The sequence below is a fragment of the Pavona decussata genome, unplaced genomic scaffold, assembly GCF_977016875.1.
Source record: "Pavona decussata unplaced genomic scaffold, jaPavDecu1.1 SCAFFOLD_149, whole genome shotgun sequence".
Taxonomy (NCBI): Eukaryota; Metazoa; Cnidaria; class Anthozoa; order Scleractinia; family Agariciidae; genus Pavona; species Pavona decussata.
The window spans coordinates 701,876-727,065 of NW_028145561.1; the positions used below are offsets into that span (position 1 = coordinate 701,876).

The window sequence follows — 25,190 nt, forward strand, 5'->3', positions numbered from 1 at the left end:
AAAAAAGGGAAGGGAACATGAGTATCGAGAAAAGCAAGAACCAAATGTTGCCTGCGCTCTGTTTTATTATTTGGCACAAGAGGAAAACTGTTCCTCTTTTTTAGCATCTTTCGAAAATGACAAGACCGGCACTGGATCTGGAAGCCTACCTCTCCACGGCACTGTACTACGAGCCGAAACCTCCGGCAAACATCGTGTAAAGACTGTAGCCAGTTCTACAACCAGCCCGAGCTTCTTATCCCCCAGCACAACTCGCCGACTCGGTCAGCACGTGCTTGAAGGGACAAGAGTAAAGGCAGCCAAAGAGCTTCAACATTACAAAGCTAAAATAGCCGAAAAAACACAAAGCATGGGGAAGTCACTGCGAGACTTAACCAAAAATGAATCTGAGAGTGGATATCAAGTTTATTTGAGAACAACAAACCCTCCAAATGGAGGGAAGGGTGGGAATTACAAAGTTGAAGATTTGTATGTTGTAACTTACCACTAGGGCGAACGACTGGTTTTCCATAGACCTCTACTCGTAGGCAAGCGTAGTCTCCATGATAAGACTGACTATTTTTCATAAGTAATTTAAGCCACACTGCCATTACTCCAACATCCAGTGTGTTAATATGCACCTCATACGGGTTAGTGTTCCCTGTTTGCAAATTCTAATAACGATAAAAACCACGATGGATTAATTTCACAAGGTAAAACATGTAACAATTATCCTACGAAATCGCGCGGAATATCGCCTGATACTAGTGGGCTAAAATCAGGTGGATAGTACGCATTATTGAGCAGGATAATTATTTTATTATTGAAGAAACATGATAACAAAACGCAGGTTTACTGCAGAAAAGCTGTAAGACGATCTTTAATTTGCCATCTTTCTCCCGGCCAACGAAATTATGTATATCCCAGGATATCTGTTGTGTTCGGACGAAGAATATTGAGTTCCCCATGATCACATTTGGGCAGTGTTACAAGGTGCTGAATAATAAGGGGGTTTACTTTTCTTTGCCAATATCGGATGCGTTTTTATTGGAAATGACAAGATAGTCATCCTCAGAGGAACTGTTTTAGCAACGTATCTGTAATCTAAAATGTCGCAACATTTTCTTTTTAACGTTCCTCGATGTCTAAAGAATATGGGTTACGTAGATTATGGTGTAATACCTGTCGACTGTGTATTAACGAATGGCTGTGTCTTTCCTTTTTAAACAATATTTCAATGGAGGCCATGGGCCATTTAGGACAATTATTTAACTTAGGCCCAGTTCAGACGCCGAACTTTTTATGAGGCGAACTTAATTCAAATTAAGGTCGGCCCAAATCACGGAAATCCCGCCTTTTGATTCAGACGCCGAACTTGATTTACTTGAAGCAAAACCAATCGAAATGTCAACGTTTTTTTTTAATTGAAATACGTTATAATAATTAATGCATTAGGTTCGGCTCATGAAAAGTTGGACGTCTGAATCAAAGCCCTTCCAAAGCCGAAATTTCGGGCTGAGCTAGGCGGGAAGAACGGCTGAGCCGTTCCAAATTGAAACAGCCGTTCTCAACTGATTCAGATGCCGAACTTTTCATGTACTTAGATCGAGGTATTAGGTTCGGCTCATGAAAAAGTTCTGAACCGGGCCTTAGTAAGGTCAATTACCTGGAAATCCGCTGTGCCCTTATAATAATATTTCAGTTCACCCGTTGTTCCCAACATAAGCAAATAGTTTGTAGTGTAATAGCCTTGCTCGAAAAACCCCTGCGTGCCAACAGCGCAAATGTTATGAAGGATCTTTAAGTCAATTTTCAGGAAACTTGGATCCCATTTTGAGCACCATGCACCAGGTCCGGCGAGTCGAGCTTTGCTGAGGAAAGTTGTGGCATTATAAAAGGACGATGAAGTCATCTGCTGATATTTAACCGCGCCCGTCTCCATGCCCAGAGGAAGACCAAGGCATGTTTCATTGTCGACGAAAAATGCTGAAACAAATGTGCAATAACAAAACCGTTCTTCATAGCCACCTTTTTTTGCAAAGAATTGACTTGTAAGGCGTAAATTCAGTGCTATGTCTCGTCTCTGTCTTATCAAACAAACGAGTGACGCTTTTAGGAGTGGAAACTGTAAAAGGGTTCCCAAAGCCTATCAACTGACGTCCATCACTGAAAACCTGCTTTGTCAACTTCTATTGAACGATACAAATGTTTTAACCGAGAAGAATGTAGCTTATCTCTGTTCTGAAAAAGCAGCTTGCGTTTTATTCTGTCAATTTAAAATCAATTGTTCACAAAATACTATAAATCGCGATACAGCTTAGTGGGTTTAACTAAAACAACAATTTTAAAAAAATCGTGCACCACAAATGCAAAAGATTTAACCATCATTATTCTCCGAAAAAGCGTTAAGTATCAAACAGTATCGTAAAGTAGCGTAAACAATCGTATCACTTACCGGCGCCCACAAGAGGTTTATATCACCAATTATATGTCAGATATTGAGGGCGTCCTGGTGTCACATTGGCATACTGATAATTTTTTTAATATCAACTTAATATTTTGATGTCTTGAAGGTCAATACTCTCTTCTTCTACCGTTTCGGTATAGGCCATTATCCAGTAATTTAAAATTTAATGTAGGCCAGATAACAAAAAAATCATTGACACTGCTGGAAAGGGAACCTTAAAACTACTTAAAACGCCAAAGTTGAGAGTCTTGTCTTTTAAATCCGTAAATTCGGGAGGTTTTTCAGACACTTCTATGAATCGAAGACGCAAAAAACTTGCCCGTTTGCATGCTGACAAACGTCTATAAAATTTTTAGACTTAACGGCACTTTGCGTTCGGTGGCTATTTCAAAGGACAAGCCACTCTGAAACTTGGCAATTTTTACTAATTGTAAGGTGCTCATCAAAGCATTGTCGATTATTTTACTTTACAAGGCCTATACCAAAATTTTAAATTACTGTGATAAACTGGAGAATTGGGCAATTACAAGGATATTTTGCCAAGCGACATGTAGTTATTACCTATTACTAACCTTTTCGTTTGCAAACGGCACATCTTTCTTCAGAAGAACATGTTGCGATCGTCCATTGGTTTTTCACAATGAAAATGCACTTTGGTAGAAATGAAGATACCAACGATAAATTTGAATTGACATACATTAGGTCGGAACCATCAGACCAAATGAGTGCGCTAGTGTTATTCTGTTGTAGCCCTATCCAAGTTGGAGTTGTTGAAATATTTCGATTTCTGCGGTAGGCGGCAACAAAGCTGTCTTCATCCTGGCTAGCAATAGAAACCAAGTCGCTGTTTCTGTTCAAGCAACTCTTCCTGGCCTCACTCCAGTTCTTTGGGTTGTCGAAACACATAGCATGGTAACAGGAGTTGTTGAAGGCTGACCAGCCATTGAGACAAGCTTCTGTAATTACATGAAAAGTGAGAATGGCTTAGAACTTACAGCCAATTTCATGACACACCGATTTGAACAGGATCGGGTTTTATCGTTTCGGATAGTTGTGATTTGTTAGCATTTTTAAACTGTTCTTTTCTGACTGCAAGTATCGTTACAGACGTCTGTTTATGTAATTAGACATGAAAAATAAAAAATCGTATTGTTTTAAAAACGAAATGTTGCTCATTAAAAGAAAGTTTAATGTTTGCTTTTGCTCTCAAATGGGCTTTTTATAATTATAACAATAACTTACTACAAGGTTTGCTGTCATTCAGTTGATAGAGAGAATTCAGCTGACTGTACAAAGGCGGAAAGCTCTGGCAATTTCGTTTTCGTGTTTGTCTCCCAGTCTGAATATCGCAGCGACTCCACGGTGCCCACTCCCCTGGCGTAAACTCTTCAAGGATTCCGTCTAGCAATGAGAGAAAGGAAAGATTGGTGGCTCCAATTTTTCATCCAACCTCCTTGGAAGAATTTCGGCATTGTGCCGAAGAGATGATCTCAGTAAAAGGAATCATGATCAAGTCTTTTAGTTTTTGTGGGTTGTGCACTGTATAGTGCTCAACCTACTACGTCGTCAGGCATGTAAGAGTTAGTGAATGAGTGAGTGAGTGAGTGAGTGACAGAGTGGGTGTGTGAGTGAGTGTCCGTAAACAAACAGGTCCGCAGCGCGTGCACAGGGTAACCCACACGCAATGCGTACCTATTTTTCTAACTTGTCTTAGCTTGTTGAAGTTGCTACTAAAATTAACCTTACATCAAGTTGGAGTTAAAGTTACCAGACAGTAATCATTGTTACCTAATGAATTGTTTTACTCAGCACCACGAGCAGCTTTGGAGAGCCAACTAGTCATCAATATAGATGTAGGATGCAATTGATTGAGGCTGAATTGTCAATTCATAAAGAGTGTTTAAGCAGTTAATCACAATGTCACCGAACCGGGTAATAAGACATAAAAAATCACTGGGATGTGAACCAACCGATTCTCCACTAAATTAATCATTAGAACACAGAACGATTACAATATTACGCATGTCCATTACTAGTTTGTTCCCACTCTGTCAGTAGGTAGGCCCTCGAACCTTATGCGTAGGCCATTCGTGACTGAATTACCTTCTTTATAAGCAACCAGATATTCTTCCGGGATAGGATCTTCTTTAGAGCCGTTTGGAGCGATGAAGGACACCACAAGACCGTGACTATCGTTACCACCAACATGAAGGACAATTATCTTGTAGAATTGCCCAGCTGTCAAATTGACACTAGTAGATCTAAAATAAAGGAAGCATCAGTTTCTATAAGGAGTGATTAGCCTCAAGCTCTTTTACTGGTACCTCAGGCACTTATTTAATACTACGAATGTTTCACTGAGTTCTCAATCAAATTCCCACATAGTTTCATTACAATTGTAACAAAAAGCAGCGGACCACTTTGCAACAGTAACAGCCAAATGTCTTTCTTACGATCATAGAGCAATAATCATCCAGTTCTACTTGCATCTCTCTCACAATCCCCCAATACAGGCGTAAGCCTATCTTTTTTATATTTTCAGTGATCTTACGCTAACACTACAGGCCAATTATATATTCCTCATAAAACCGTCCTACGTTTTAGCTTGCGCACATAACCACGTGCAACTTACAATACTAGGTTAGTTGCACAATAATGGACACTAAATCAGCCAATCACCTTGGCTGATAAGGAATATATCTTACATGTTCCGACATGTTATATATGTCTTTCCAGGTTGGGTCTCTAGCCAAAATACGCACGTCTTGTTACAGGATATGTGAAAGTCGTACAATCCAGTCTTAGGAACTGCAAAGTAAGCACGAAGCCGCTGGCCGTATCCAGCCTCAGTCAAATTAGAGTTAAAACTGTTTATTACTTCAGTCCGATTTGGATTTTCTGGGAAATCTTGATGTTCTGTCAATGAACTGAAGTTGTTTGGTTGTATATCATTGATCCACACCTCTCGAAAAACCCCTTTGATATCTGCAATGAATTGATTAAAAACGATGGTTGAATGAATGTAATGCACGCGATTTGATTAACGATGCTGTGCTGATTGTACGCTACAATTGTAGGAAGCGATGGACATCACAAAAACCTGTAGCGAATCCCCACTGATGTGAACTTGACCAGCTGTATTGAACAAAGACTCGCTTTCGGCGTTGAACTAAGAGAATGGTCTCGTTCCGACATCCAAGCCGCTTTTTTAGTACAACATTAAAACTAAAATTATGGGATAAAAATTGCTGATGACCCAAAATAATTTTTGGATTGAATCATTGTTTTAATTAAACATGGAATACCGGGTAACACATACTACAACGTGTTTCAATTCTATAGTGTCAACGTATTAGGTATAATCTGTAGAAAATTTTGCAATGTAATCAAGAAATCGTAGCTCTCCAGCAAACTCTGCATCCTTGCTTATTCCAGTTTCATCATCTCGGCTTTTGCAACGAGGACTATTATATAAATAGTATCAGTCTTAAACGCGAGGCTACAACATTTGAAGAAATGTGAACTTACTCAATAACATTATAACCAAGCTTGGAGGGACATAGGACTTTTTCTTACATAACTGTGAAAGTAATTTACATTAAAGACTGAAAAGGATAAATTCTACCTGGCGGTATGCAAGATAGGTTAAACGTGTCGTCTTCAACAGTTTGTGCCAGAATAGCTTGACCAATACATCCAGAAATAATTATCTGTTAAGAGAAAAAAAAAAACATTTTATTTCCCGGAATAAATGTCTTGATTCGCGATCGCCAAGGAAAACAATAAAAATGTTGAAGTCTAAGGGGCTTAAATGTATCGGGGCTTTCCTTGTGTGTTCCATGTACAATGATTTAATTGAAATATCCTCTTTCGATAAAGGAAAGGACGCATACTTACCATAAAGATATTTAACCCTATCTTAACTTGTAACTTTGAGTTTTTCATCATACAGAACGGACTCGAATTTGCTCACATTTTAACACAGCATCGGCAGATGACAGCCTTTTCTTAGGAAACTAATCTTTGAATAGAATATCAGCGGCTGTTAACTCATTAATTTTCTATGTATGTGTGATTATGAAACAGTTGTTAACTTACAATGCATAAAATATTTGCTATGAAAACAAAACAAACCAAAATATACACTTTTGTAAAATTAAAATTAAGAAGATAAGAAAATGCTTTATTGACGGTGATTGAAAGATAAATTTAAATGACGATTTTTTTTTTAACAAAATTGGTAATTCAATTTCATGACTGAGTAGCTATAATTGTAAATAATTGATTCTGAAGGGAAGGCAGAAAAAATTTATGAAAACTAAACAACATCCGCATTAACAACAAAGCTATTCTAAGTACTGGAATGGCATGGGGTAACATCAAAGTTAATATAGGAGAATGGTTATGAAGCCAAACAAGTTTCTTTGTTATATGTTTTTGTTAACATTTTTGGCCTTGACCGTGCACAAACCACAATAGATTTTGAAATGTGTTGGAGCAACTGGCCAATAGCAACGTTCCTGTTAAAATATACAGCTGCAGTGTCAACGCTAAAACAAAGGATTGTGCATGGTCGCGGCCCTTCCAACCTAAATTGCAGCCCCACTGTTATCAACTTTGAACATGGCAAGGTCTCATAACCAGTCTCTCAATCAACTATGGTGACATAAAGGATGCAAAACACCATATATAAAGCATGTGCCGGTCTGACATTGCGAATTATGTTGCCATGTAAAATCCGTTCTTTTGAAAAACGTCACTTTTCCCAGTGACACAAACGAGCACAGTAAAACCACTTTGACTACAGGCCAAACTGAGTCGCTCTTCAATATTGAAACAGGGATTTTTTTTTGTTCCTTTATTTTATTGCCTTCAAAGTGACATACGGGAAACTTATCTTCAAAAATGTTTTGACTTAAATATAAATTTTTTAATACAAATATTTGTAAAACAAGGTTCCACTTAAACTTTTGTTTATAGAGGGTTTCACACCTGCTATGTTGGAGGTACAGAACAAAAAATTTGCATCAAAAGAAAATTTATTTTTCATCTTTCAATATGACTGCCGTTAAAACTCTCTATTGCAAAATATCTTTATTTCATGGTTTCGCTGGAAAGCTGACCGAAACCTTCGTTGTGTACCAAATAATTTGAATTTTTCGTGAAATAATCAAGAGAAGTCAAGTCAGCATTCCTTGGAAAACTATGGAATAACCATAATTAGTATATACCACACAAGTGAAAAGTAATTTTAGCGAGTGCTGATTGGCTAGCTCGGAGGTGATTAGCCAAGCACTATTCACCTCCGAGCAGCCGAAAAGAAACAAGATGGCTTCCCTTTTACCCACGGTTATTTAAGAGGAAATTATTTCGATAAACGAGGCGACTGTTGAAAAAATACATAAATGGCAACAAACTTTGGTTTGACGGCATTAAATGGTAACTTATTTAATCTTTTCAACCTCATATTGTAAGGCGAAAAATGAAAATACAATCCCTTGTATTTTCCCTTGAAAATCGCTTGAAAACTGGCGAGCACTAAAAATTACAATGAAAACAATGAAACGTCTAATATTTTTCAGCATGGTTTCAACAGCAAGACGGATTTCACAGAAAAATTGAAGAAATGACACCGTAGGAACTAAACAAATGTCTCCAAAAGTTTTATTTGTCTGCAAGAAAGCGAGAGGGAACTTTCTACAATAAGAAGAAATCGCTTAATTGTTAATTATCCATATTTTCTATATGCTATCATTTCTCATATTTGTCACTTCATTTGTCCCATAAGTGTTATATCTTTTATTTTCTTGACTATTTTTCACCCTAATTGGGTCTGATTCAGCTTAATTTTTGTAGTTGATAATTGCATCTTGTAGGAAGTAACATTACAGTGGAAAGTAGAAAATATGTTCTTCTCTGAGCCTCAGATTTTTTTGTAATAATATATTTAGTATGTGTGTTAAAAGCAGTTGATGCAAGTAGTAAACTGTATTGTATCTGTAAACAGTGTTGTAATCGAAAAAAGCGTGATTAAAGTGCCTGTATGTTTAAAAAAATATTAGTAACGTAGGTTAAATAGTTTTTTTCGTCCCCATTGTTTGTCTTCACTATTGTAAGTTATTTAGCGATTCTTTGTCTTAAGCTTGATTTTGTATTATGTATTTGTATTTACACTTGTATTCGTATCTTGCATTATGGCTATGTTCAATAAAGTTATTAGTAAAAAAAAAAATTCCTGGTTTTTCCTTTCGTCACTTGTAATCGGTCTGAGACGTTTGCAGCTTGTTAAAATACATTCAGCTGTAAAAAAAATGTTTAAAATAATTATTCGAAAACTCAAGCATTTCTGTAAGGGGTTAACGTTGAAAATGTATCCAGCACCTTGGCTTAAAATCAAAGCCAGGGTATTCAAAACAATCGTCTATTGTATCGCTCAGCCATTTGAAGAAGATGATGCGTTTCTAAGGAGTCGTAATGAGGGAAGAAAGATAATTATTTGTTCAGTTCTGCATCTTTGCATGTTAGTATGTGTTCTGTTCAATTGAAAAGTTTGGAGTGACCATCAAAAAATATGTTTGTTTTTGTTGTCTCGCCGTACGTTCCATGCCATTTCTTCCGTTCACGCTAACTGTCTTCTCTTTGTAGCCTTCACGCTTTGAAGACGGTGTACGTGTGAACAATATTTGAGGGGAAACAAACCAAAAATTATGCAACAGTTAAACAAGAAATCATTTACCTCATGCGAAACTTTCCCGTGGGGTATTTTTGTTGAATTGCCTGATTTGCTAGTCATAATGTTCCAAGCCTCTGGTAGTATTCATTTAACAATGGCAACGCTCGTAAATGTCTACCTGAATCATTATGTCTTCATCTTTTCCATATACGAGTTTCTTTATACCGGATTCTTATTTTACACCGTTTTACTCGTTTCTGAAAGAGCATTACTCGCGCGGGAGAATTAAATTACACGTCGAAAGCAATGCAAAATGTCAAATGTAGAATCAGATGAGCCCCGCTGTACTCAAAATTTATCTCTATTTCGCTTTGTGGAAGAACGTGTTTTGCACTTTTTAACTTACAGAACGCAGGGTGACAAGCATGCCATTCTTTAAGGGAACAGTTGCTTTGGAAACTGAATCAAATTTTTAGGAGACTGGTTCTAAATGAGGGGCTGTCTTTACTGTATTACTGGGCGGGTCAGTCTTTCAAATGTACAGTCATCTTCAAGTTGTGATTGACTCAGGATGATGGCCAATCGTTAACGCCTGTCATCACCAACCCCAATGAGAGAGTTACAGGAACGGACATTTTTGTTTAAAATTATAGTACTATACAGATACTTACGACTGGCTGGCTTATTTAGCAACCTCAGTACCCGCGACATTTCGGGTAATATTCTTGGTGAATTTGTCTCAACAAAAAGAGGTCACCGCGAAAAACGATTATGAAAAAGGCTTAGCTGACAAAAAAAATCACCAAAGCTCTGGTGCTTAGAGAAACCAACCTCTTTCACGCATTATCGTCTGACGTGGCATCTCATGCATGAACAATTATGAAAACCAAATTGTGTAGGGACAGTTCTAGGCTGTCTTTTACTGTCGAATCATATTTCGCCAGGAAAAAAAATGCGATTTAACTTTTCACGGTAAAAGCAAAGGCAATTCAAGGAGTAAACTGGGAATAGAATTAGGGTGTAATTTAAGAAAGAAATTCATGACCAAATAGGAATGTTTTACAACTTTGAACTGATAGCAAACCATTTTGTTCTCCAGATGTTAGACATCGCTGAAGCTTTCCGCCTTTGTTTAACTAATATTCATTCTATCGTGACGAAATGTCGCAAATAGGTTCAACGAAAACGTACCATGTTAACATGTTCAGTTTTTTCGTTTTTATTTATTTATTTATTTTTTTTTTTGCTTTTCATGTGTAAACGCTACGGTCAAATAGCCACCATTACAGAACTTTACAGGCTACTATTGTCACGATTGTTAAAATACAATCATCAGCACGCTATCATTGAAAGCAATAACCTAGTCAGTTCAATTTTTATAACCGTAAACAATTAACCATTTTTGAACTTTTCAGTTTTCTTCAGCAGAATCAGATATGCTTATCAAAGAAACAGCGTTTATTCTACTGTTTTCCTTGTATTGTTACCACCGATGATCAAGACCCCTTCTGTTACTACGGCAGTACTGGTCTTTATTCTCTCAAAGGCAAACTTCGAAAACACTCAGTTCAAAAAAACTCAAGCTCAAAAAGGCACACATCGACCGCACGGCCTCAGTCGACGAACAAATGACATACAACAAAAACATAAGATTAATAAATCTTCGCTCCCATTGATAAATACACTGCTTGTCTGTGATTGCGAGGTTTTCTGAAATTACAAAAAGGGCACAATGTCCCAATGCTCTTTATGAACGGCAAAAACACGAAATGTTCTTAACTCACCGAACTGTTTGCTTCGAGCCAAAAAGAGAACAGCACAATTCACAAATTCCTGTCAAACTCATGCGAAGAACAGTCACTTATTCCGCACATGCAGAATGTGCAGTGGTGGGTAACAGTGGCGAGTTCGTGGTCACGTGACCAACAAACAAAACAAAACAACTCCTTAGGGGATTCGGGAGTGACAACTTCCCCAAAACAACCAGGCAAACATTAAAGTTCAATCAATCAATCAATCAATCAATCAATCAATCAATCAATCAATCAATCAATCTTTATTGTTTATACACGAAATCGTATCATGTTACATGGCCTTCCTAGGAGTCGTGAAAATTTAGCCTTAAATACATCGTTACTTAACTACCTAACCTAAAGGATAAATACAATAAAACTTTCAAAGTGAATTTTCACTGAGTAAAATGGTCACAAACAGCCTTTCCCATTGAATGAAATTTTTAAATGGTTTAAATCGGGCGCTGCCTAATCTCTAAAGGGATCCTGTTCCATAGAACAGATGAGATCACCTATAAATTAGGCTCCCTTTTGCAGACTCAGTTCTTGGTCTGGGGATATAACAATTTGACTCGGAGTTTCTAAGATTGTAGGAATGTATACTTGAAACATTAGTAAAAATTCGACACAAGTACGGTGGGAAAAGATTATTATAGCAGTCAATAAATTGTAGTCTGGTCGAAATAAAATCAATCAGAGAGATGTGAAATACTTCTTGGTTGTTTTTAATAATAATTACAATAATTAAAAATCAATTATTCTACTCGTACTTGTTGGCTACCTATGATCACGTATCTGAGTCGCATTCGTGGAAAAATTGTAAATATCTACAAAGTGTCGGTATGACATCATTATATATAAGGAAAATATGGAAAAAACATTCTCTGCGTTATTGAGGCTACTCGTTGGTTGAACTTTGTGATGTAAATGTCATCATAACTGCATTAAAATGACTGTGGTTCCTGCCTCTACCCTTTCTCTTGCATTCTCTTTTTTCGAACCAGCTCCAACAGTTGCTGCCTATGTTTATTTTGCATCACTTCGTATATTTGGCGGAGGGAATAATAGAATTCATCAACCAAGCTCTTCAGCTCTCTCCGGGTTTTCTCCAGTTCTTTCTTGTATACACCTGCGGATAGTGGAAAAAAAACATTCATTAAATCACTTTTCAGCAAGTAAAATGCAGCACATATTAAAGAATCCAAAATGAGCTCAAGAGAATCTTTTTTTGTCAACGGGGAACATTCTAAAGATGGTTTCAGTCAAGAAAGAAAGATGAAAAAATATTAGGTTCGGGAATCAGAAAGATGTAACATTCTGCATGTAACGATGATGGGAGACAAATACAAATGGTGATTCAGCGACTGGAATCTAACGCATGACCTTCCGAAGACCACGTGCACTGCGATGATCTATCCACTGCAAATGACCTTAAGTTTGCCACAGGTCCCCCTTGCACGTAGTTCCGGTAATTCTGTGGAGCACGCTCTTTGGTGGAGCTCTCATTAATTGATTTTGGTTGCTTGTTATACGTATAATAATTAAGGCTCAGCCTTGTAACAAATAGTCAGAATTTGACAGTCCTCTTAGAATTGGTCGAAGGGTACCGCGAGACAGTGTTGTATACTCATACCTGTTGTAAGGGTTGTATTGTTCCCATTCTTCAACATGCAGACAAACTGAATTAAGGACGGTGCCTACTAATACCGAAGTATTTTTGTGCGGCTTATGACTATGCGGGAAAAGCAGATCTCAGCAAGGCCTATTGGAATCCAAAAAGAAAATAGGGGTAACCATGCATTTTTCAGAGATAATTAAGCAATAATACCTCTAAAAAACGTCAAAATATAAAGCAATGTATGGGATTTTTTCCCAAATTGAAGCTTAGTTATCTCTGAAAAACGCATGGTTACCCCCAATTTTCTTTTGAGATACCAAAAGCATTTGGTAGGTTCTGCTTTCTCCGTATAGTTTTAAACCGCGCAAAAATATTCCTGTATTAGCAGGCAACACCCATGGGAAACCCGAGTATCTCGCGATGCGCAGAACGTATGCGCAGTAACAATAGTAGGCACCGTCTTTAAGCTAAGCTCGATTTAATTTTAGTGGTCAGTTATCGTTTTCAACACTACATAAACAACACTAACTTTCTAATTGCTTTCTTCGTTTGACGTATAATACTTGATATAGGGCACCACAGACCCAGAAAAGACACAGGACGCCCAGACCAGCATACAAGATATGCTGGAAGTAAGGACTGGTGGGGTCGAAGAACAGAGACGATTCGGACTGTACCTGACTTGGTTTCTGTAGAAATACAAAACGACAATAACAAACAAAGAGTAAAGTAGAAGTCAATTTTGTCAATACGTACTGTCGTTAAGGATAAACTGCAAAGGACCGAAAACGAAAATGCAGCAAGTATACACAAGATCTGTAAAAGATCTAAAAGCCAAAAATAAACACAAGTACCTGAAAACTAGGCTGATCTGAATGCAAAGAAAACTTAATACTTAACACGACAGTGACATCTTAGAGACCAAACTGATAATCAAAATGTAACTGTGGACAGCTGTTTCGAGCTGGTTGGCTCTCGTCAGCAAGGTAAGAGCATTTTGACTGATTCTCCGTAAGAGAATTTGATTTAATCTAGATTTAAAGACCTAGCCTGAAACTTTGGTACTCTTTTTGAAAAACTCTGTAAAGTTAGTGATTATTCCTCTATTCGAACACAAATTTTGATTATAAAATCTCATATGTTATACAACTAGAACAATTTTAAACTCTTAACCTCCATAATTTTTCAGAAGTTGATTTGGGAACAGTTTGGAGTGCTACATCAGTGTTCAATGAATTGATGTTACCACGGCCACCCAAACCCCCGAACTCAACAAAGACTTTCTTTTACTTTCTTGACCCTCATTGCATTTTCATGATTTCTTTTTTCATAGAATTATCTTTAGATTTCTTTTTTTCGACAATGTACGGATTCGTTTCAGATGTAAAGCAATGAATAAAAGGTCTCCTAACACAGGGCGCATAGCGTAACCTGTGAGCCAAGCGAAACTATTATTATTATTATTATTATTATTATTATTATTATTATTAGTCCTACGATACTTAGGATATGTATATATTCATCAGACCTTTATGAATCCGTCAGTTATTAGTTTTTGCCCTTAGTTTTACGAACTGGAGCGATTAGAAAACGCAATGACTACATGTACAAAGGAAACAACATAATTATTTAAAGGAACCTCTTCCTCCTCGTTGTCTTCCAGATATCTGGTCTGCACATTGTCGTATGATATCATTTTTTCAAGTGCTGTAGCAAGTTTGAGGGCATCTCCTTGTAAAATAACACCATGAGACATTTCTTCTTTCACCAATGCCGCAGCTTCAAACCATGAGCCGTTGAACAGGTCTTTCCGCTTGACGGGAAGGTACATATCAACAATTATATAGTCAACCTCGCCTTCCTTGAAAGACTTGACTAGTACCTCCACAGTTGAATATGTTGTGGCTAAAAAATCATGATGTAACATGAGCCTCTCAAAATGCAGTAAACATGAATCAACAAACAGCAGCTAATGGGGTTCGATTTCCACTAAGGTCTGACAATTCTTAGCTATACCAATTATTAAAATCAAAAATACTTCAAACACAGAGAGGAACGTATCATGAAAGGGGTGTGTCATCGTGGTTTGAAATGATAGCTCAAAATTGATCGTTTTTCTCACGACGGTTCAACCACGATACCGCTTTAACAGCGAGTAGTCTGAAGAACGAGGATCGAGATCCTTCAATCACTAACAAAAAAAGTAAGGATCTGAATGCACCAATCAACATCAACCACGGTGCTACTTAATTATATTCAGTTGATAAATAGCCAGACGACAACAGCGTCTGATGAAGACCAGCAGCATAGCGGTCCAAATGTCGCGATCCACACAATCGTGAGGCAAAAAAGATTAATTTGAAGTGTTAGAGAGGTATATGTAATGTAGGCTCTTACTTAGCTTCAACTTGCTGCTCAATCGTCCCATAGCCAGTTTCGCTTCTGCTGAGTTAGTAATCGCTGCTGCCTGGGAATTGAAATTGCAGGTAATTCTCATGAATAGCTGTTCATCATCGTCAATCCACCGAATTAATTTTAATGTCAAACCATTTTAACGAGCTGACACTCCTGAACGGGACCAAGAGCTCTGCATGGCGGCGCACGTGTTTACTGGAGAAAGTATGACTATGGTTTGCCTAAAATTTGACTTCACTTCAGGTCAAGAGACGTACACGGTGTGATGCTGAACGATAGAAATGGGGCGCCAAATAGTAAGACTTGAATTGAGGACACCAACAGCCAACACATCCTGCCGCTTGATTGGTCAAGGGAACAAAAGGCTACCTATCAGATTAGATCCTGCGGGCTATTGTCTATTGAGAAATGACGACATTAAATGCAATTATGTTTTCCTCAAAATGTCTGGTTATAAAAACTTACTATGTCCACAAATGTACCATGTACCATCATACATAAACAATTTATTCCTGTGCCGTAGAATTAAGGCTTTTTTTAAAAGTTAATTCACGTGCACGTGTTACTTTGCCGTTTTTAACTTTAATTTTGCACTTTTTACCAAACTAGGCCGTGAGTTCTTCTAATTTTTCTCTCCCTTCCCTAACGGTACGATTCCTTTTCTTTTCAAGTAGAAGTCATATGGGAAATTTTTCATTATTTTTCTAATCTGTCATTACGACCAAAAATTCTGAATCCAAGGCTACAATTGATTGCATGGCTGACCAACTGGTTGGTTGGTTGGTTGATTGTCTGACTGGCTCACTGAATGGATGGACCAAGGGCCCTTTATTATTGGCTAGTTAACTCTGAATAGTGTACAGTACTTATTTCAAAGTCTGAAACAGACCTTATTTCCCCCACTTTTGGGGACTGTTGTTCTCATCTGCATGACGTTGACTGTTAATATCGAGGATATAGTACCCATCAAAAATGGAAACAGCAGAAGGCTGCCAAGCAACCACACTATGGCAAAAGCTTTGGCACGGGTCGACTTGGGACAACGATCACCATAACTGTAGAAAAGTAGGTAAAATAAGGAACATGAGTGGACACCGTTCTGGATCATGCATTGTCCAACGTGTGCATTCGCGCCCTTAGGACTAGAAAGCAAACCGTAGTTTTATCTATTTAAACCTTTCCAAAATTGACAGACATAAATGCCATTGGTTTTTAGCTTAAATAGTCAGTCCTTGATGTATTCATAATCAATTACTTGCCTCCTTTCACTATTGATCTCCTACTGTTAAAAACTGAATCATTGGATAACGCTATTCTAGATTTTAGATTTGTTTAGCGGCCATGAGATATTTAGTAAATAAACTCCTTCAGGCGGCTGTTACATCGGATGATCAGTGCCCAAGTCTGAATGATTGTGTGATTAATGAACAGATGACCGAGAAGCGAAGCCTCGAGGACAACAGGTAAATTTTTAGCACAATCTTTAAGCCGTGGGCCGATTACCATCCAATATACCAGCAAAAAGAAATCAGTAAGATCTAGTGGTATTTCTTGATATATTTTTTATTATAGAACAGTTATTTCACTCGTTCTTGTTCCATATGGGATGACTACGCGCCTCCTTGGCTATCTTTCGTCATATCATATCCGATGCTCGCTCGTGGAATAACTGTTAATTATACTCCCTCGTCTTGCCCGGGACTTTCTTTGAGCGATAGTCAACTCGGATGTATACAGTTGTGTGCTATTTAGTCGTGGAAAACACATTAATTATAAAAAGTGGGAAACAAGCAGCACTAAATGCAGCCACAGCAGGGGCAATTTAAAAGACGCAATGCCAGCTGAGAGCAATATATTTCCCCCAAGCCAAAATGATTAAGTGGAAAGCTAATTTTTACAAGTTTACTCGAGGTGACGCTAATATTCCAGAAAATACGGAATACTGAATATCTACAAAACCCAATAAACCAAACATCCCTATTGTGTTGGATGATAGGAACCAATCTAGTAAAAAGATAACTCACTTATATACCTAAACCATTCCATTACATTATTCACTTTATATAGTTTTGCCATCCCATAAAATAAATAATTTATATACTCCCTTACACTTACCCCACCGTTGTCATAGTGATAAACGCCCACCAGAATCCCTCGTAAGCTCCTTTAAAGAAATTTCTAGACAGCTCATCGGGATTTTCTTGTGTGTCCTACAAAAAGCAAAGGTGGCAATCATCATGAAACATTCAGGACCATCATCTCAGATCAATAATGTTGTCAGGAAAAGCTTGTTATTGCAGACCCTCTAACTCTCTAACGACGACACCTCTGAAGTTTGGAAATTGAATCGCAACCCTACTCTATCCATCTGTGCTCTGTTAAGTTGGCAGATGATCCCGTATTCATAAAAAAGCGCAAAATAGAATCCTTTGTATCTTTGAAAATGGTAGATAAAAAGAGCTATATGAATTTCAGCATTTTTGGCTTCTGGATGAAAAGATTTCCTCCTTTAAAAATGAAAACGTTTCAAGGTTTCTTTTGTCTTTGTTTTTGTTTTTGTTGTTGCTGTTGTTGTAGAGATAAAGATATCTCTAATCTGCATCGATGAAATTTGTAAATATACCAGCAAAAACTACTGCAACCCAAGCTGTATCTCAACTGGGGCTTGACGGACGAAAAACAATGTACAGGAAACACCAAGATACCAGTATGGTATCGTTCCTTGCCGAACAGATTGCTAGACCGTGCTCAGTATTACTCACCAAAAGCCAGAGCATGACGCCTGTTGCATACATTAACAACACAGCCACAGTAATTACAGACCACGCATCCAGAAGGGAACCAGTCATAACCTGTTCATAGTGTCTCTGAGCAGCATTGCCCCCTCGACGCTTCAAAACTACTATCCCCGGTACTTTTAAAACAGCCACAAACTTGCTGAAGGGGCTGGCTCTTGGGCTTGTCACAGTAATTGGAAAACGAAGAGATGATTCCGCCGTATCATTTTTGGAAACAACTAGCTCTGTTTCTCCATGCTTCTTGCAAAAGCCACAGGTTTTCTTGACAATGTTAGCTATGACCCCAGTTATTCCTCCAGTTCCACCTTTTACCAGTGATGACGACTTTAAAGACGTTGACAAATGTTTGGGACAACGACAAGTTTCTGAGGTAAAAGAAAGATAAACTTAACTGTAAAATTGAAAGTGGTATGATTAGATTAAAGAGCTTGAAAGCTTTGTTGGATGAATTATAAACAACATGTTTCATCCCCTGCAGAAGCCAAAAGATCTTCTTACCCGCAAAAACTGGATCACTATAATTTCCAACTCCCCTCGGATTATACGCAGCCATCCGAATCAGGTAGGTGGTGAATATCGAAAGGTTTTGAATTATTATCGAGGTCTGTGAAGTATTCTGTATCAGCATGAATTCCTCGAATAACTTTTCTGGTGACCGAGAGACATCTTTTTCTTTAATATGCAGTTTAAATCCACTGATAGTGCCTTGTGAACCAGAAAGCAGTTTCCATGTTACTTTGATGGCGGTTGGACTATAAGCCATTTCCACGGCTGGTTGTAGAACCGCAATGGGAACTAGGGAGTATAAGAAATCATTTTTGAACTGTATTCAATTATTATGTTGGCATATAAATCACGCGTGACCTAAACGCACCATATGATTAAACCAGCCACTGTAGATGATTAGTCGACCTTAAACACGCAAAAATGTTGTTGCTCCATGTAGATCCTCTTGGCCCAAGGACGTAAGCAAACCTTATTAACGGAGTAGGTTGGTATTACAAGAAAGGTGCCTTTCGGCAATGTTTTAAAAGTTTCCAAACCTGGGGCTCTTAAGAGAATTAGAGACCAAACTGTCGGATTGTCAAAAATGGTTCCGCAATCCCGCCAAGTGGGAATAGAGTATTTTTGTACTTTCTCAGAAAATGAACGAGACAATTGTAAGCGGCGATTTTTTTCTAAGTCTTCCCTTGCCACTGTTTTCTTCTCATAATTACCCATTGTCCGAACCCCCTGAAACAGACCCAGATTTTTAAACAAGGGCTTTGGAGTCTCGGATTTTACCATTTAACATGCACCCCTCTTACATCAATCTCCCTCCGCTAACGTCATGGCTGGTACATCAACATAATTTTTTTAGTTTTTTTTTTACCCAACAATTATCCTTTTAAATGTTTATGCCCTGAAGAGTAAAATTGGAAGTATTTTTAAACAGTTTTCAAATCTTTTCCTCACCGAGTTCATCGGTAGTCACATTCAAGCATTCCGTTCGGTCGCTGTCCCCAATTCTTGTGAAGCCAGCTAACTGTATACAGTACTCTGTCAACTCTTCAAGATTCAATAGTTCAACATTAAACTTGTTGGTGCCAAGGAGTTCGTGTATGTATTTTACGGAAGGGTCACTTGTCTTCCAATAAAACACTCTGTAGCCTAGGAGAATACCAGGAATAAATTCCGGTGGTATGGCAGTCCATTCAACATAGAGACTGGTGGAGCTTGTATTGAAGGCCGATACATTTATTGGATGATGGCTAGGGACTGCAAGGAGTGTCAAATGAGACTTTTATTCTTTCGTTCCTTATGATCAGATATCAGTAGTGAATATGGGGAGCTCGGAGGGCCGTAACCATCCCCACCCCTACACTGTTTAGATCCAAACCGACGCCCGTAGGGCCGAGGGGCCAAAATATTCCGTTTCACGAAGACAAGCAAGCAAGCGTTCGAGAGCGGGACGTCCTCTGGACATTGTCATCAGTATAGCACCTAATGGAATACTTTGGTTATTATTAGTAATATTGTAATTGTGATCAGATATGTCAAAAGTAATGTGGATTTCTTCACCGTCATCCGTTCGCTAAACACGCTCTTTTTCTTTTTCAAACCTTTCCAAATAATTTTCTCCTCTACCGAAATAATTTTCTCTTCCATCGTAAGCAGTGCCCAACTCGAAAGCAGCATGCTCCTTTGGGCACTACTCACACTAAACCAAACAAATTTATCCTAATTCTTTTTAATCCTCCTTTGTAATATATTAAATGTTTATTGTTTTTTATGTATTGTATTGAATCTCGTTGTACGTGTGAAAAATAAAATTGAATTGAATTGAATTGAATTGAATTGGTCAATATTCTTTCTGTTATACAATTGTGCTTTGAGACTCGGGTACGGCAATCTATGCCACGACAGCTGTAAAATCACCTATATCAGTTTATACATGAAGACAGATAATTCGTTGAAGTATTCTGCTTGCAATGTGTAAAACCAATTTTTCTAAAAGCCATAGTTTCTTTCGATTTTGTAGATATTTATACATACAACAATTAAAATATATGTAAAATCATATTGTATTCAAGTTTGATACAAGTACTTGGCGGTAAAATTCAGAAAGGGCATTCGTCGAGGAAAACTCGGTTTAACGTACAGTCAACGACTTTTAAGTTTGATTTCAAGGTTGTTTAAAACTCAACAAGATTATAGTCAGTGGCTAGTAAAAGGAATCCCACAAACGTTTCCTTAGCATTTGCAAGGAAGAAATGGATGTCAATTAGTAGTTCATATGCAAAACATGCATTCTATTCAAACAAACTTACAATAATTTGAACATATCTTGAATTGTATGTGTTCGTACTAAGCTACAATAAAAGCTAAAAGTTACTTTCATACCATCCTCGTCTGTGCTTGCACAGAGAGTCTCTGTTTTGTTTCCACTTCCCATGCTATTAAAAGCACAAGCTGTGATGCAATAGTTAGTAAACTTCTCTAATCCCATGAGATCCAATTCCAGGGAACTTCCATCTGCGGATTGCTCTCCGCTTTCGATGCTTCGAGTTACACGCAAATTATTAACGAATTTTTGGTAAAATATTTTGTACCCCAAGATAGTTCCTCTTCTATGCTCGCGTGGTAACGGATCCCATGTTACCCGGAGGCTTGTAGAACTGATGTTAAAGACTGACAAATTCTGAGGAGGAGCAGTCGGGGCTGAAATTAAAACAAAAATCATTACTTCTAAAATATTTCATGAGAAATAATCATAAGAAGAAGAAGAAGAACAACAAGATGACTGGAGAGGAGACGTCAACTGAATGAAGTGAAACTCGCTCAACGGCATAACGGTTCAAAGTACAGAGGGTCTTATCTTGGCCCGAAAAGGGGTACCCTCTTATAAAGCCCTTGACAGTATGGTTTTGTTCCGTTTTGGTCTAAAAATGGGTATAGATTTAACCGATCCCAGTTTGGTCGGAAGTCTGAAAATAAACGGGAATGGGTTTAAGAGGCTGAGTCTGAAAAGGTATCTAAAACTGCATATTATATTCTGAAAGAGGGTTAGGCTTTTCATTTTGGAGGACCGCATGACCTACTGGAGGAGACAAATTCTGAAGAGTATCCTCCCCCCACCCACTCTAAGGGACAATTGAAACCTTTACCTAAAGTTTGTCTGACTAGTTCGCCATCAATGTTGGCTTGGTATAACAGCTGGACCTCACGCTTCCGAGTCTCAACCAGTGTGAGCAATGTTAAAGAGCGAAGGAGGTAAAGTTTACTCGATTAGATTTGAAGTCTACGATATTCAACAGTAACAATTGGAACCCATATTTTCACTTGGCAATATATATTTAAGATCACCCATTTACCTCTATAATTAATTGGATCAACAGACTTCATGCTGACTAACATGGACTGCAAAGAGAACAGTGTATGTCTCTTCTGAGATCTTTTACTCAGTGTCAATGAGAAGTAATAAAATAAGTTTACCCTCTTCTCCAGTGGTGGTGTAGAGACACGGGCTTCTGTTACTAACGTTGTTCCTCGTGAAAGATGCAAGTTCGATGCAGTATTTTGTAAATACTTTCAAGTTCGTCAATTCTGCTGTTGTAATCAGAGGACACAGGACATTGCTGACCTCCTGATCAAAATTTTGCTCTCTGTAACTCACTCGGTAGCCTGTAATAATTGTCTCACTAGAGACCGTTGGAGGAATAAAATCCCATGTGACAATGATGGATGATGAACTTGCGTTGTAGGCATTTATGTTTGACGGAGGTTCTGAAGGGAGGATAACGTTGTTCACCCTGTTAGCTTTTAATACATCCACTTTTTAATAGGCTGTTTAATGGGTTACCTCAGTATATAAATATACGACATATAGTATACAGTGTGCCCTGTTTAATACCATAACATTTGTGGACTTTTCAAGTCTCCTTTCCTGATTTCTTTATCTCCATAACATTGTAATTTCGTCTCATCAGTTTGTTTCAGCTTTATCTGTTGAAACACATCACATCTCATCTCACTCCATCCCATCGTATCGTATCGTATCCTTTATCATTACATCTCGTTATCACAAAAGTATCTAATTCCAGGTCATCCATCGTATCCTTCATCTCGTCTCATCACATCTCACAGTCGATCATCTCATCCCATTTCATGTTATCCTCAGAGTCAACTCTTTTCATCTTATCTCATCTCATTTCATCCATCTCAATGAACTGTCTCCTTTCATCTCATCCAATCTCATCTTTATCTGATCCCATCTTACAAGCATCCGATCCCAACTCACTGATCTCATCTTTTCTATCTCATTCCATCTCATCTCATCTCGTCTTATCTCATCTCATCTGGTTTCATCGCATCGCATATCACGTCATCCATGGACACAATCATCTCATCTCATTTCACTGATCTCATTTCATCTTAACTCATGTCATGTCATCTCATCTCATCTTACCTCAACATCTCGTTGGTTTGATCACACTCTTAATTAACGAATTCTCATTTTTTCAAGGCTGTACGAAAATAACTTCAGAGTAACAAGAAGCAATGTTTTTTGAAGAGCTAAATATTATGAATGGAGGTGTTGTTTCAATCACATATTATTATAGATAACAACTTTATTGAAGAAAATTAACTTCAGATGGGTTACAACAAAGATGATCTAAATCCCCTGAAACTGCATAACAATAAAAAATATCTAAAAGTTGAATCTATATAAATACAATAAAATACTCAAGCAACACAAGCAGTTGCATATTATTTGATAATTCACTTATCGAAAGTATAACGTATCAAGTCTGAAGAGTCAGAAAAGAGGCACTACTTAAAGTGACTTCCATAGACCTTTGTTAAAGCTATATTGGGTACGCCGATGACACTTTGGCCACTCTGTACAAGCATAAATTATGTATCGCACGTTTTCCAGACTTGCTTTTGGGGGAAAGGGTCAGATGATGTGATTTCGAGTGATTTGAAAACGTGGCCGAATAGCGAAACGGATTCTTGCATACGGTAAAAGCCAGTCTTCTACAAGTTAGTTGCGTTCTTCAAGTGTTTATTTTTAGTTGCCGATTAACGGGTTTGGGGCGGAACAAGACCCCTGCAAAGGACATACACATTCTCTTCAAAAAAATGGAAAACAAGAAGCGAACGAATTGGTCATGTACGTCCACATACGGGGTTCGTAACGAAAATAATTTAGAGCGAGAGTGAAAAAACTTATCGAGATGGATTGTACACGGTATTGAAGATGAAAACTTCTCGCTAAGTGCGTTTTCAAGGGGACGGAAAATTTCTTCGGTCATCCATTAAATTCGAGACATTCACAAAAGCTTATTATTAATTACGTGCCCGATTTACATTTTTGGTAATCATAATTAATTAGCAAGAGTAAAATTTTGGCTTGCTAGTGTTTTTGACTAGGAGGGCTTTTAAAATAAATATCGCGATGGGGTATGACGAATAATTAACTAAACATCCACTAAACATTATTGTAATTAAAGCAGCACGCTTTAAAAGATCATGCACACAACATTGCAATCTTTTCCTAACCTGTAAAAATTAGTGTTTGTTTCAATAATCAAAAACCAAAACGTAAAACCTTTATTGAATGAGTTTGGTATCATTTATCAGTCACAAAAAATCTACCAGAGGTCTAAAGTACAACGATTTAGCATATGATTAGGTAAGTAGAAAATACTACAATGAAATACCATCAAACATTTGGAAAGCGTTGGCAACCACAACAAATTCCAGAATATTTTTTTTTTCCATGAGCTGATCGATGGGACAGTTCAAATTAACTGACCTATAATAACCTATATCAACATGCTCGATAATGGAAGCACAATATGACACGATCTGCCGAAAACAAACAAGTGATACCACCTGGCTGCTAAGAACGTTTAAGTAAGATAATAACTATTCGTCACTCTACACCTCTTTCCACGCTTTGAGTGAAATGGTGCTTTCTGTTGAGCAGTCCATACACTAACAAGCATATCTATATTTTTGGTAAAGCGCAAGGTAGTTAATTTTTTGGTTTTGTACAATATTACATTTGATATGACGCAGGTTTTATAAATGGTCATCTGTGTAAATACCAATGTTTGGTAAATTTCTTAGTCGAGCAAGGTTTTCGGCAAGTGTTACAACACATGCTTTAAGCCGTTCCAAAATGTTCACTGAATTACCTCTCAGAAAAGTACTTGTCTGGCAGTTTCACTTTAAGCTAAGCTCTCATTGAAACTAGTTCATTAACTTGTGACTTACCGGGAAGATTGCTGAATACAGTCCCGGCCGCTGCCATCCAAAAAATAACCTGATTTAAGATAAAAGGAAGCATTCGTGAAAAAGAAGAACGTTTCATGTCCCACTTCATCTTTGTCTTCTACCACGCTAGGGTTTCGCTTCAACATTGATGGCAAATAGTGTGTGAGGTTGCATGGGGAATTACTTGTTTATCCATATTTAAGTAAAACACCTGGCCTCATAGCTACGGGGTATTTTTTTTTTCAAATACAATATACAATGATTACTCTTTCTTTTCACTCTTTAAGGTTTAATTAGGACGCGTTATACATCCATTTATGCATACTAATTTTTGTTAGGTTTGTGAATACGCTTATCATTTGCTTGATATTTGTTTTGTTACCACACTGCTCCTTGCATTTTAATGGTCAACATAAACTTTTCGGCACTCTAAAGCTATCTAGGAAGGTAGAAACTCTGCCAGAAAAACGAAGTTCGGAAATCTGTTTGCTGTCGTTACTCTCTGAACAGGTGCATGCAGAAATATACATTGAAACTATTTAATTTGTTTTCATGGCACAAGAACCCGCCAGTAGGTTTCAGCCCTTTTTAGCATATTATTAAAATCACGCGCCGAAAACATGCATCCGAAATCAAGCATTCTTTAAAAAAACAAAAAGTAAGATTTCGAAATTAAAATTGT

General features: G+C 37.7%; 2 protein-coding genes across 4 annotated transcripts in view; both read right to left on the minus strand.

The window, feature by feature from the left end:
• Window positions 1–6,440, minus strand: part of LOC146466260 (uncharacterized) — a 32,941-nt gene extending 26,501 nt beyond the window's left edge. For all 3 annotated transcript variants that reach the window (XM_085127553.1, XM_085127552.1, XM_085127554.1), the window contains exons 1-8: window positions 6,344–6,440; window positions 6,072–6,156; window positions 5,152–5,431; window positions 4,550–4,707; window positions 3,689–3,847; window positions 3,019–3,402; window positions 1,646–1,965; window positions 485–653 (exon numbers count right to left, since the gene is read on the minus strand). In XM_085127553.1, the coding sequence (XP_084983679.1) occupies window positions 485–653; window positions 1,646–1,965; window positions 3,019–3,402; window positions 3,689–3,847; window positions 4,550–4,707; window positions 5,152–5,431; window positions 6,072–6,156; window positions 6,344–6,394 (1,606 nt within the window). In that variant the 5' untranslated portion in view covers window positions 6,395–6,440. The remainder of the gene's footprint in view (window positions 1–484; window positions 654–1,645; window positions 1,966–3,018; window positions 3,403–3,688; window positions 3,848–4,549; window positions 4,708–5,151; window positions 5,432–6,071; window positions 6,157–6,343) is intronic.
• A 4,730-nt stretch (window positions 6,441–11,170) lies between these two features.
• Window positions 11,171–24,690, minus strand: LOC146466261 (uncharacterized). Its single transcript, XM_085127565.1, has 12 exons — window positions 24,509–24,690; window positions 21,719–22,009; window positions 20,627–20,944; window positions 19,199–19,501; window positions 18,242–18,538; window positions 17,708–18,108; window positions 17,061–17,155; window positions 15,835–16,000; window positions 14,928–14,997; window positions 14,170–14,435; window positions 13,060–13,219; window positions 11,171–12,041 (listed from the first exon to the last, which is right to left on the minus strand). Exons 1-12 carry the CDS (start codon window positions 24,615–24,617, stop codon window positions 11,881–11,883), a joined length of 2,637 nt encoding a protein of 878 aa, XP_084983691.1. The 5' UTR covers window positions 24,618–24,690; the 3' UTR covers window positions 11,171–11,880.
• Between the last annotated feature and the right edge of the window lie 500 nt (window positions 24,691–25,190).

Coding starts and splice junctions, on each gene's coding strand:
- LOC146466261 (XM_085127565.1), bottom strand. CDS start 24,617: ATGAAGTGGGACATGAAACGTTCTTCTTTTTCACGAATGCTTCCTTTT. Junction 17,156..17,707: donor GCGTCATGCTCTGGCTTTTG/GTGAGTAATACT, acceptor TGCTTTTTGTAG/GACACACAAGAAAATCCCGA. Junction 14,998..15,834: donor CCAAAAGTGGGGGAAATAAG/GTCTGTTTCAGA, acceptor TTCAATTCCCAG/GCAGCAGCGATTACTAACTC.